The sequence below is a fragment of the Terrapene carolina genome, unplaced genomic scaffold, assembly GCF_002925995.2.
Source record: "Terrapene carolina triunguis isolate 2854851 unplaced genomic scaffold, T_m_triunguis-2.0 Scaffold790, whole genome shotgun sequence".
Taxonomy (NCBI): Eukaryota; Metazoa; Chordata; order Testudines; family Emydidae; genus Terrapene; species Terrapene triunguis.
In genome coordinates this window covers 1,456,023-1,469,190 of record NW_020665141.1, presented here as the reverse complement: position 1 = coordinate 1,469,190, position 13,168 = coordinate 1,456,023, and the positions used below count along the sequence as shown (strand labels likewise).

The 13,168-nt window shown below is 43.5% G+C and overlaps 1 protein-coding gene across 1 annotated transcript in view; it reads right to left on the bottom strand.

Annotated features, from left to right (window-relative positions):
• The window catches only part of RSPH14 (radial spoke head 14 homolog), a 188,763-nt gene extending 178,000 nt beyond the window's left edge, over window positions 1-10,763 (bottom strand). The window contains exons 1-3 of the mRNA XM_024197975.3: window positions 10,565-10,763; window positions 8,029-8,131; window positions 7,687-7,805 (exon numbers count right to left, since the gene is read on the bottom strand). Coding sequence (XP_024053743.1) covers window positions 7,687-7,805; window positions 8,029-8,131; window positions 10,565-10,763 — 421 coding nt within the window. The remainder of the gene's footprint in view (window positions 1-7,686; window positions 7,806-8,028; window positions 8,132-10,564) is intronic.
• Window positions 10,764-13,168: the final 2,405 nt, after the last annotated feature.

Genomic DNA, 13,168 nt, shown 5'->3' with positions numbered 1-13,168 from the left:
AACGGCTAGATTCATCCAAGTTGTCTGCAGGATGCCACTGTGATGGGTTGGATCACAGAACCCCCCTTGGGAGCTGCCAACTGATGTGCCAAGACTACTTCTCTCCCCGCTTTCCTGCCCTGTCAGCTTAGGACTTCAGTGCCCTGCCTGGTTTGAGCCAGACTCGCTAGCCTGCTGCAAACCCAGACCCAGGTCTGAATCACGTCCCCTAACAGCTGTAGGCTTACCTGAAAGCAGCTTACAGAGGTGTTCTTGTCTTTAACACTCAGATGCCCAATTCCCAATGGGGTTTAAACCCAAATAAATCCGGCTTACCCTGTATAAAGCTTATGCAGGGTAAACTCATAAATTGTTCGCCCTCTATAACACTGATAGAGAGATATGCACAGCTGTTTGCCCACCCAGGTATTAACACATACTTTGGGTTAATTAATAAGTAAAAAGTGATTTTATTAAATACAGAAAGTAGGATTTAAGTGGTTCCAAGTAGTGACAGACAGAACAAAGTGAATTACAAAGTAAAATAAAATAAAACACGCAAATCTAAACCTAATACAGTAATACAACTGAATACAGGTAAAATCTCACCCTTAGAGATGTTTCAATAAGTTTCTTTTCTCAGAATGGACACCTTCCTAGCCTGGGCACAATCCTTTCCCCTGATACAGCTCTTGTGTCAGCTCAGGTGGTAGCTAGGGGATTCCTCATGATGGCTCCCCTTTTGTTCTGTTCCACCCACTTGTATATCTTTTGCATAAGGCGGGAATCCTTTGTTCCTTTGGGTTCCCACCCCTCCTCACTGGAAAAGCACCAGGTTAAAGATGGATTCCAGTTCAGGTGACATGATCACATGTCACTGTAAGACCCCAAACCTTCATTTCTCCCAGCCTGACTCACAGGAAGGCTTGCCTGCAAACAGGGCCATCCACACAGGGCTGCCCAGAGGATTCAGGGGGCCCGGGGCAAAGCAATTTCGGGGGCCCCTTCCATAAATAAAAGTTGCAATACTATAGAATACTATATTCTCGTGGGGGTCCCTGTGGGGCCTGGGGCAAATTGCCCCACTTGCCTCCCCCTCTGGGCGGCCCTGCATCCACAGTCAATTGTCCTGGTTGCTGGGAGCCATCAAGATTCCAAACCACCATTAATTGCCCACACTTTGCATAATTATAATAGGCCCTCAGAGTTATATTTCATATTTCTAGTTTTAGATACAAGAGTGATACATTTATAGAAATAGGATGAATACACTCAGTAGATTATAAGCTCTGTAATGATACCTTACAAGAGACCTTTTGCATGAAGCATATTCCAGTTACATTATATTCACTCATTAGCATTTTTATAAAATCATATAGACTGCAACGTCACAGGTATTCCTTATACCTCCATAGGCCATGGGAGGTTTAAACCCCAAGGGCCCAGGGAGATGATATTACAGTTCCCTCAAGGTTTCTGTTAGGCAAAGGCAGCTTCAAATTGCTATCAGGGCTCTGCCATCTGAGGCTTCTCAAGTAACGTGCCAACTCACTGCATTCCCCAGCCACCCTGACCAGTCACCATTCCTGGAGACTGCCACCCATAACCATAGAACCATAAGAAGACAGTGCTGGAGACAGCAACTTTTTGCTTGAGAAATGTATGTCAAATCTGACTTTTCTCACACATGCAAATACTCCCATTGCAGTCAGTTTGACTTTACACATGCAATCAGGAAAGAGGCTGCAGGGAGCAGCCAATCAGGGCCCAGCACTCCTGTATAAAAAGAGCTGCTGGGCCAGCGTGAGTTCAGTCTGTTGGCACAGAATGGGAGAGCAAGAGGTGCTCCTGGCTGGCTGCAGTGGCTGAACAGATCAGTTGTTGGTAAGGACTGGGGGAGCATGAGAATAGCTTCTGGGGGGCTGCTGGAACTAAGCAGGTAGTTATTGGTAGGGACCAGGGGAGTGAGGAAGAAGTTCCTGGTTGGCTGCTGGGGCTAAAGCAAGCAGTTACTGGGGGAAGAGGAAGGAGCTGCTGGGACTCAACTAAGATGGGCTATGGGGAAGTGGCCCAGGGAAACGTAGAGCAGCAATTAGTAAAGGGATATAGCATGTGGCTGCTACTTAGAGGGTCCCTGGGTTGGGGCCTGGAGCAATGGGTGGGACCAGGTCCTCCCCCCACCAGCCACTTGGGGGAAGTGGATACACCCTAAGGAAGGGAATTAGAACTGTGGGAGCCCAGGGAAGGGGGCTGCACTGGGACTGACTCAGCAGGGAGCTGTGTTCAGAGAACTGAGCCCAAGAGGGGTGGCTCAGAGGAAAGCCGGGGTCACTGAGGACTCAAGTAAAGGCAAGGGGTTCCCAGGGAAGAAGCCCTCTGGGTGCTGCTCAGTACCTGCGTAGGAATCTTGCAAACTAGCTGGACCAATCGAGGGTACTGTAATGGGCCCTGTTGGACTGGTTAAAGACTGAGTCCAGGAAGGGCTACAAGAAGATGCACGACCTGAGGGGGTACTGCAATAGGCCCCTGTTGGACTAATTAAGGGCCTCAGCCCAGGGAGGTCCTGTATGTTGATGCCAACGGAGAGAATACTGCTACAGGCCCTGTTGGACTGTTAGAAGACTGAGCCCAGGGAGGGCTGCAGGACATTTTGGACTGTACACTGGAAGGGGTTTGTTTGTTTCGCATATGGACTGTGTGTGACTTGGCTGGAGGGCTGAGTCACTGAAGACCTGCCTGACAAGCGCAGCAGCTGACCCGGGGCACTGTGAGCAGAGAAAAAACTGCAGGCACGCGCACACTTGACCAAAGGGCGCTTGCATGAGGTGAGTGTATCCCATTACAGATATTTTATGGGGGGGGGGGGGGGAATAGCTATCTGTAGCTTCTCTATCTTCTTTTCATACCTGCCAATTGTCCCCACCTGCTCTCTTCCTGCTCTTTTGAGAACTCCAGTATTTTTCACTGTAACTAGTCAAAAATGTATTGAATATTTGATTTTTGTAATCTGCTTCTTAGCCACTAGCAATAATGGTTCAGATATCACTATGACACACACTAATAGCACATTTTGTTTTATGTGGAATTTTTGAGTAGTAATGTTTTAGGCTTTGGCACCACCAAGAGTCAATTTTGCTTACTACCGCATTTAATTGCTAGATAGACTCAGATGTTCTAATGAAATCCAAAGCTGTCTGCTTTTTGTGTAACCCTCAAAGTCTCTCTTTAGAGATTCATGTGAAAGAAAAAATAGTTTTGGTTTTGAATTGGTAGTGCCCCTGGAAAAACAATTATTTTGGAAGTAGATGCTACTGCTGTATCATTTGTCTTTGTAAAACTTGAAGAATAAGATGAAAACTACAGCTTGAGATATTTCATCAACTGTATTTTTGTCATACACATCTGATTAAACACTGAACAAAAAAAGCAGTGTGACTGATACAGCTAAATCATACAGGTAATTCATTAACAACTTTGAATTATAAACTAAATATACAACCTGAAGAAGCACCAGTCAACAGAAAACCGTCCCTTATTTTTGAAATGCAATGTTGGTAACCCTAGTGTTTACTAATGAAATAACTTTACTTAGCATGTGCCATATGTGTCACAGTTTGATAGCTAAATGATAACAAGAGGTTGTGCAAATGTTTGACAGTAAAATATACACAGAGAACATGCAGTAGATGGATTTTCAAAAGTGACTAGTGATTTTTGGGTGCTTCAGTTTTTCGGGGTGCTGCTTGAGACACTTTAAAAGGGCCTGATTTTCAGAAAATGCTGAGCACCAAGTGCATGATTTTACAAAAATGTAGGCTTATGCCCAGAATAGAGCAGTGATATTCAGACTGGTCTGAGTTAACAGGCTATTGTTTCTTTGGCTATCGCTGTAGAGATTAATTATATGGATTCAAAGAAATTTGGACTGCATTTCTAGATATATTTGGATTAAAAATATTTAGACTGCTCAAAGAACACACTTCCATTCCTTCTAACCCCTCCTCCTTTTCCATCCCTCTTTGGTCCCCTGTTTTTCCTATTTATATATGTTTTTGCCTATTTGATTACTGTAACCCCCACTGTAACTATGTATTTGTAGTATTGTCTAGTTTTGTACTGTCTGGTCTTGCAGCTTTGAGTTGTAAAACTGCATAAGTCTTCTGGGGATCCCATGAAGCATATGGTTCTTGGAAACATATACAAGCTGCAAGTCATCCACCTTTTTGTATTTTTCACTTAATTTTTTTTTTTTTATAAAAGACAGTCACAAAAGAGCTGCTCAGCACTCACTCTAGAGAAAATCTGGATCCTTTAAGATTTCTCCAGTTTGGCTCCCAAAATTTGAGGTATGCAAAATCACAAAACTCTAGGCTTGTATTTCTGTTCAGGATCAGTATCTAAGGCTGGTAAAATAAGACTGTTCTTCAACAGTGGCACCCATTTCCATTAACTACTGATCAGGACAAACTAAGGCCTAAATCCTGCAGTGAGCTCCATGTAGGTGAATCTTTGCATCCAAAAAGATCTCATTCCAGGATCAGGATCTAAAAAGTGACCAAGTGTTTTACCTGAAGTCAGACAGCAGCATTCACCTGTCCTGAAAAATTAATTACTTTACTGAACATTTTCTCTACAAACCAAAATCCAGATGGAAAAACTTCCTGATACTAAACAAATAAGCAGAGTAAGAAGTCCCTTGTCTTGACTTTATTTTGCAAAATGGTACTTGAACTATGTATTACCCCTTTTGACCCATGCTGTTAGCCAATATATGTGGTCTTGAGAGTTGTTTCCGTTAACAAGAGAAATTAGTTAAACAGGACTGTATCAAAGAAATACCTCTAGTTACAAAGAACGTACACAAGGTCCTGTTTCCCTGAACACAGCAGAAATCAAACAAGAGACAGTTTCCACGCTCAATACTCCAAGACTCTTTCGACCCATCACTCTACCAAAAAGCTCTCGCTTTCTTTGCTTTCTCTCAGGACCATGTTTGCTGTGCCTATCTTGCTGCTTTCTGCCTCCCTACAGCTTCTTCTGATCCACAGCCCCATGCATTTTCAGTCAGATACCAACAAAACTATTTCACCCACATAGCTCAGTTTCTGACTGGTATTGTATGTGGTTTGTGTTTTCCATGGGGGCTCCTATTGTTTCAGCTATCTTACTCCAAAAAGAAGCTTAAGTGCTTCTTACGTTTATCCTGAACGAAAGGTGGCACTCACACCCGCCAGCTCCAATAAGGTTTTTGACTGCAGTTAAGGGTCAGACACTTCTTCTGGTAGCCACTGAAATCTTTGCCAAAAATATGCATGAATAGTTCCCTAAAATTAAGGGCTGCTGTACTGTTTACACTCAGACATCTCTAATGGGTGAGCCGGCAATAAATTCAGTAACAGTAGCTCCCTGCATGCCATAGAATAAATTGGATTTATAATATATGGTACACTGCCATTATGTTCTGCAGGAAATTCCTGGCAGCATGGTTAAAAAAAGACACACTAAAGGTGTGATTTTATTTTATTTTATTTTTTTTCATATACACTAAAGCCCCTTTATATCACTCTGGCAATGTAAAGGGGCTTATGTGAGTGCAATGTAATTTATTTCATGTTAAGGTCTGTTTACCCTGCTATCCGTGACTATTTGTATGTTAAAGTATTCTGCTCTGAAAAGGATATACCAAGAATTCTGCTTGCCTTTAACATTTCAACACTGTCAACTCTGAAGAACAGTCAGTCAAGGAAAAGCAAAGGGACAGTGTGATACTCAAACACATGCTTGAAAATAAATACATAGTAATATGTCTAATTTTAGGCCTGCTAGCGTTGATAGCAACTCTTTAAACATATTCTGATGTGAACCAATTGGCATAATTTCTTCCTGTGACATTTTCTTCTCTCATAAGTGCCACAAAACACTATTTATCATCCTGACTACAGAGCTAAATGAACAAGTACCCTGATAGATCAGGACATACCAGTACTAAAAAGTCACATTGCAAGCCACCTTCTCATTAGATTTTAAAGTCCACAGGATGATTAATAGAACAAAATAATGCAGAAAAATGTTAAATTACTGTTCTACTTGAAAATCCTTTTATCTGATCGATACGTGATCTACTACACCTTAATGGTGATCACATAAAAGTTGTCTTTTGTTTTGTTTGTTGTTTCTCACTGGATTGCTTTTCTATATACTGATTTATTCACTTCAGACTTCACAATGAGCTGCATTCACATAAAAGTTCTTTTCTATAATTCAAGCATGCTCACTCAGCAATTTTTTTTTTTTTTTAAACCTTCACTCAATGCCTTTTAAGCACCACTAATATGATGGAAGTCTTCCACTTGAAATTTGGTATGTTTTCCCTTGTGTCTTAATATAATGGATTTTAAATAGATATTTCCTGTAGATACTATTGTATTTCTGAACTCTGACACAAATCAGTATTTTTAAACACTGTGGACAAAAGGATAAACAATCAGGGCCAAACCCTTAAGGGAAAAAAAGACAGAAAACTAAAAATGTATGTAGTTAGACTAAAGAAAACATTTTAAAAGTATAATGAATTACCCCACTATTATTTCAAGTCGGAGACAAATTCTTATGATTGAACTCCTAGGGCTAAATGCTGTACATACTCCACTTCCTGAGATGCAGCCCAAAAAGATTGATGGGAGGTAAAGATGCAGTTATGTTATGTTTGCACCCTATGAATTCTAGGCTGCTAGAGGGCTGAAACAGCAGCCCATAGCCTAGGCATAGTAGCCCAGAACCCCTGGAGCACTTGATGTTATGGGCATGTTCCTTCTGCCACTGATATGCCCCCTACACCAGGGCTTGAGAGTAGGGTGAGGTGAGGGATATTTACACAGGATCTGCACTACCCTTGCACTGGAGAAATTTGCCCCAAGCCTCTTGCAGCTCCTATATAGCCCCTATGAGCTGCCAGAGTAGTGTATGGGGGCTGGAATAGTAGTCAAAGTCAGCCCCCTAATATTAAGAGAGGTCTCACCTGATAGACAGAATAAGGAGCCTCTTTAATGCAATATCATTCATGGCAATTCCTGAAATCCAAATTCAAGGGAGGAATCCTGCAAATTCTTATTCAAGAGAGTAGCCTTACACATGCGAGCAATCTCACTTAAGTCAATGGAATGTCTTGTGAGTAAGAGTTTGCAAGATCAGCCCCAAAAGAAAAAAAACATACATTGCTCTTCTGTCACATTACAACAGAACCTTGTTTCAACATATGTGAACTGAGTGAGCCTTTATCTTTTAAAAGTAAGAATTCACACTGCTATTACAAAACCTGCAAACAATTTAAAAAGTGAGAACAGCATCATCATGCAGTATAATTGTCCCTCACTCAAAAGCAGCAAGACGTTCTTTTAAAGTCTTCAGATGTAACTCAATGATAAATTACAAAAATAAGAACACTAACTAAAGAAAATAAGATCAGCGAAAATAAGTAGAGTTATTTCTCATGAATGGAATTTTAAGTAAACTGAAAAAATTTAAGCTGTAAAATTTTGTTTTGTTTTGTTTTTTGGAATAAGGTACATTCAACTATCTGCTTTGGCCTCCTTAAGTATTTAATCATTTGAAATGCATACTTAAAATGACCTGGAAAGATTAAGATGCCAGAGCACCTTATGTATCTTTCTGAAATAAATATTTTGAATTTAAAAAAAAAAATCCTACCCGCCGGTAACTCTGCCATTATTTCAAATGCCCGGTGCATGTTTCGCCGACAGATATCCACTGGATCATTCAAGAGCTGGGACAGGGCAGGAATGACTCCATTTTCTATAAAGCCATCCCTACAAACAGAAAGCTGGGTTTATGGGAGATTTAATTAGGTAAAATAAAACTCATAAATCCTACCAATGTGTAATAATCTCACTGACATTCTATTCTAAATCTTAACACACTCCAGCAATCTTGATGAAACTTGGAAACTGCTGCTGAATATTCTTCACTGAAACTTGAGCTACCATCTCCACTTCCCAGTATCATCCAGTAAACTCTGGTGAATATACTTGCCTGCCAACATTATGAGTAGCCATTATATAAAGGACTTCAGTTGTTTTTTCTCGAACAGTGCTATCTTGGTCTAGAAGCAAATATTTCAGGTTATCCAGGAATCCTAAGAGACAGAATAGATTAATTTTTTTAACATTTCTTTACTTATTAAAATAGCAATGATTGGGTCAAACTCTGGCACTGACACATCAAGAAAGAAAGTGACTTCCACAGTTGAAAACTTACCACCAAAAATGCGATGCCATGAATCTCCCAGTATTGAAATTTCACAACTGTAGTGTATGAGTTATAGCTGTAATATGCTTAACTCAGCTAACATCACCAAGGGCATGATTCAAAACCCAGTGAAGACAATGGAAAGATTTTTGTTAACTTCAGTGGGCACTGGATCAGGCCATAAGCAATTAGGCTGTTGTGTTCTGTACTAGCTAAGGTCCTAATCCTGCAAATACTTATGCATTTGCTTAACTCTATGCTTGTAAGTAGCCCCACTAAGACAGGGGCTCAAGTTCTCAAAATTTTTTGCTGGACCTCTTTTGAAAATATTTCAGGCTGTGATGACCAAACCCCCCACCCTTTCCAATACCATTCCACTGATGGGCAGCAGGTATCATAGGCTGGGCCTCTCCAAACAGCCAGGCCCACGCTCCACAGCTCCCCCTGTGCGGTGGCCCCGGGGCTGGGGCTGTGCCATCCATCGTCCTGGAACTATGGGGCTAGGGCCACGCTGCCTGGGACGGGAGCCGTGTCTCCCAGCACTCTGGAGCCGGCAGCCATGGGGGGGAGGGGTGTAGAAGGGGCAGGGTGGGGATGGGGCTGGGGGCTAGCCGGCAGTTCACGCACCGCCAGGGCTGGCGCAACCCATTAGGCGACCTAGGCGGTTGCCTAGGGCGCTACAATTTGGTGGGTGGTGACCATGGCGGTATTTCGGCAGCGGGACCTTCCGCCGCCTCTGTGAGGGGCGGCATTTCAGGGCGGGCCTTCCGCCACCTAGGGCGGCAGAAAAGCTGGCGGCGCTCCTGCGCACCGCCCATGATTCCACCATTACTTCTGCACTGCTGCTAGCGGTGGCACAGCCTTCAGAGCTGGCTGCCCAACCAGCAGTTATTCTCTCGGGACCCCCAGTTTGAGAAACACTGCACTAAAGTCAATGGAGCTACTTATGACTAAAACTAAGAACATATAAGTTTGCAGGATTGGAGCCTAAACTGTTTGGACGTTTTTCAAGGGTAGCCCCAAGCAGCGGTTATGTGAAGAAGAAGAAATGAACTTGATTTCCTTACTTGACCATACATTTACTAGGCTATTATTGGCTGGGGGTGGAGGACAGGCAGTACACCTGGTAGCAAGGGCAGAGTATGAGTCTTATATTATTACCTTTGCAACTGTAGTTCAGATTAAAAAATAACTTGACAGGTTCCAAATGGGATGACCACTATTCCTGGGTAGAGGAAATATCACCAATGGAAGGACTTCAAGGCTAGCAATGGGGGAGGGAAAGCTCAATGGTTTGAGCATTGGCCTGCTAAACCCAGGGTTGTGAGTTCAATCCTTGAGGGGGTGATTTGGGAATTGGTTCTGCTTTGAGCAGGGGGTTGGACTAGATGACCTCCTGAGGTCCCTTCCAACCCTAATAATCTATGATTCTATGAATGGAGATTAGAATGGTGGCACAGCTGAAGCAAATTCCTTCTTTAGTTTAAGTTAAACTAGCTATAGGTATGCAGCACCCAGAATGCAAAAAAAAAAAAAATGCATAAGAGACTGAATTCAATGGAGCTGTGCTAGAGCTGAGTTGGGGTTTGTTTGGGTTTTTTTTAATGACTGTTTGCAGTAGGAGATCATTTAACCTGCCCACACCGGGGGAAAATATTGATCCAAATCTTGGGAAAACAGAGGTGATAAGATACAATGCAGATGACTCTCTTATAATATTCATAGTTTTGTAAGCCTGACAAATATTTTATTCCATATTATTTAAAGGTTCATCAGAGCATAGACCCTGATCCTGCAATGTGAACTGATGGTTTGGACCATTACACCTGTGCAGAATGCCAATGAGGTCAACAGGACTCCACATGGATGTAAATGTCAGCACTATCTGATCCATGGGGGTGGTTTTCCATGAGTGGACTCTTATGCCTCTGCAAAGCCCCCGTGAAGTCAGTAGATTTACACATGGGTGTAAGTGTCCAACTGCGCAGAAGAGCCTGGATGCTCGGACTCTTGGAACAACAGTTCCACCCTCAGACACAGTGTAGGAAGAAAGTTAAGCAGAGATCCCCTGCACATAAAATCTAATTAATGGATAGGGAAAGTCTTTTTCTCTTGGACTATTTACAACTTTTTAAAAACATTTGCTAAACCAGGGAATGTGAGGCATGATGTTCCTTGTATTTCTGAGGTAAAAAACAAGCAGGAATAAAATGAAAACCTTTACAGGGCTTTTGTACATCCTAAAGAAACAAACAAAACCACTTTTCCCCTTTCCCAGAGCCCGGTATTCTGGAAATCTGTGGCATCAGAGATCACTTACCTAGTTTTATTGCTTGGTAGACATTCTCTGGATCATGCACCAGATCACATAGGGCCATCAATGCCCTCTGCCGGGTGAGCAGCTCAGGGGACTGTAACTCCTCATTCAGCTTAGGTAGGGCCCTCGCCCCAAAAGCAATGGGGGCTTTAGTGGGGTCAATGTCGGGGGGCAGTTTGGCTGAGATACGAGCATGTGCCATCCCTAGGTACTATGGGATGGAGTCCCTCTATTCGCTAAAGACACCCCAAAAATCACTTTCCCAGAGGGGGTGGCTAAAGTACCCCAGGAAGCAGGAACTCCTGCTTTCAAGACGCACTGAGCCCCCAGCAGAGCTACTCTGGGAAGGAGTCAAACTATGGTGAGCGTAGGACAGAGGATGGGGGGGAGGGAGGGACGCGGGCCCCCAGTTTATTTCTGTCTCTGTCGAATTCTGCTGCGCTGACTCGGCTGGACGGTTTGGTTCTGACTGTTGTGAAGCCAAAAAACGGAAGCAAGACCCCCACCGGGGCCGGTTTACAATGGGGTAGCTGGGGGAAGGGGGCTTCTTCCCGCCCCCCAGAAACGTTAAAAACGGCTCCTCTGACCGAACTACGGGGGCGGGGTCGTTTTCAGGGAACCCCCCGAAGCCATTTGTTCGGTCTGAAGTTTCAAAACAACAACTCGTAAGGGTCTGTCCTGTTTAAAAAAAAATCCCAACCCGAACGGAGCCAAGTGGGCAGCCCCCACCGGGCCCCGCTCCTCGGCCCCCTGCGCCTCGCCTGGCCCTGCTCACAATCACTAGGGCCCGGGCCGGCGCTGGTTGCTAAGCAGCGGAGACGCTCTATGTGTGCGCCGGGTTCTGTGAATAGGTAACTGCGGGGCCTGCCACTGCAGGCTACCGGCTTGCGCAAACAGCGCCGCTAAGGCATTCTCCGCTTGTTGCGAAGCAGGGCCAGCGCCAGTGACGTAGTTGGTGAATAGGAAGCTGGGGCCGTTATTAGCGTTGGGAAGGGCACTGAGGAGAGAAGTGATCGAACCATCGAGCTGGGGAGGCGATGTCCCTACAGGAGGGACGGGAAGAGAGAGACTCTTCTTAGGAGGGGTGAGCCCCCCCTTCTTAGGGCCCCGCTGACAATCCCCGATGCGGGGAGGATGTGAGCCCCGGTGAGGAGAGTGTTTATAAATCTCCCTCTGGGGAAAGGGGAGACGCCCCACAACCTGCCCCATTGGGGGTGGGGGGGGCATTAACTATCTCCAGGGGGGGGCACCTGTATGGTTTTGCGTGGCTCATTTAAACCCTCCCTTATCAGTGTTTGAAATCTGCCTTCTTCAAATGAGAGCCATGGAGAGGCCCTCGACTAGGATTGTTGGTCTGCTGGTCACTCCCTTTACACACCCTGCCCAGGGTCCCTGGGCCAAATCCTGCCCACAGCTATACTCCCTGCATCCCACTGACATCGCTGGGGCTGCATGGGGTGTAACTGAGGCCAGAATTTGGCCGCCTATCTATCTATCTATCTATCCATCCAGGGGCAGATGTACACAGTATCCCAATGTTTATGACGATACAATTAAATCATTGGTGGAGAAAAGCCAGCACCAGGGTTCACTCTGAGTGAAATGGGAGCGTAGCCTGTATAAAGATTCAAGAATTGGGCCCAAGGATGGGAGGAGAGAAGAAGGAGGTTTGGGGAGGCCAATACAAAATAATTTTGTTTAGGCTGGTAATAAAAAGAAGGAGGTGCATTATTTACCTGTACCTATTATTTATAGGTAATAATATTGAACTTGAATGATTTCAGACAGTCAGAATGCAGGGATATTGCACAGTGACTGACATATAACTGTATGCTTATGTCTCTTTTATGCCTCTTTCTGCACTCTAGCTGAGGAGTTCAGGTTTCCATAATTACTGTAAGATTATTTCTCAATAGCTGTGTGATATGCACATCCCTGTTTTCTGACCATATATGCAGCACGACTATTATCCAAGTGTCTCCTGCAGGCTTAAAGAACTGTACAAACTGTTGGTTATATTTCTGAAGTGGCTGCCACTCACTCGCTTGCTGCATGACTTTGGGCAGATCAGTTAACTTCTCCTTGATTCAATTTCCCGGTCTGCAAAATTAGGATAATAATAATCAACTTTATAAAGTGCTTTGAGGTCCTCAAATGAAAGGTGATATATTTAAATGCAGAATACTGTTATGATTTTGGGGGAAATCTGCCAGAATGCTAAAGACCAAACTATATTAAAAAACCTTGATTTATAATAAGGCAACACTTTTTAATGGACCCATTTGCAGACTATTATTTCTGTAGAAAACAAAATATTTAAAATTATTCTAATATTGACCAAGAGAAAGGCATTGTTTAGTAATTTGATAATGGGACTGGGCAATAGGCACTCCTGAATCCTAATCTTAGCTCTGCCTCTAATTCTTTCTCTAGCCTTGGAAAGTCCTTTAGCTGCTGTCTCAGTTTCTCCATTTGTAAAGTGGATTAATATTAATAACACCGAACTGTTTTAAATATTACAGTAGATGGGTATTTTTTGTGAAGTGCCTTGAACATGAAAACAACAATTTAATTGTTAAATGTTATTGGTTCAAGAAAGCCAAAATA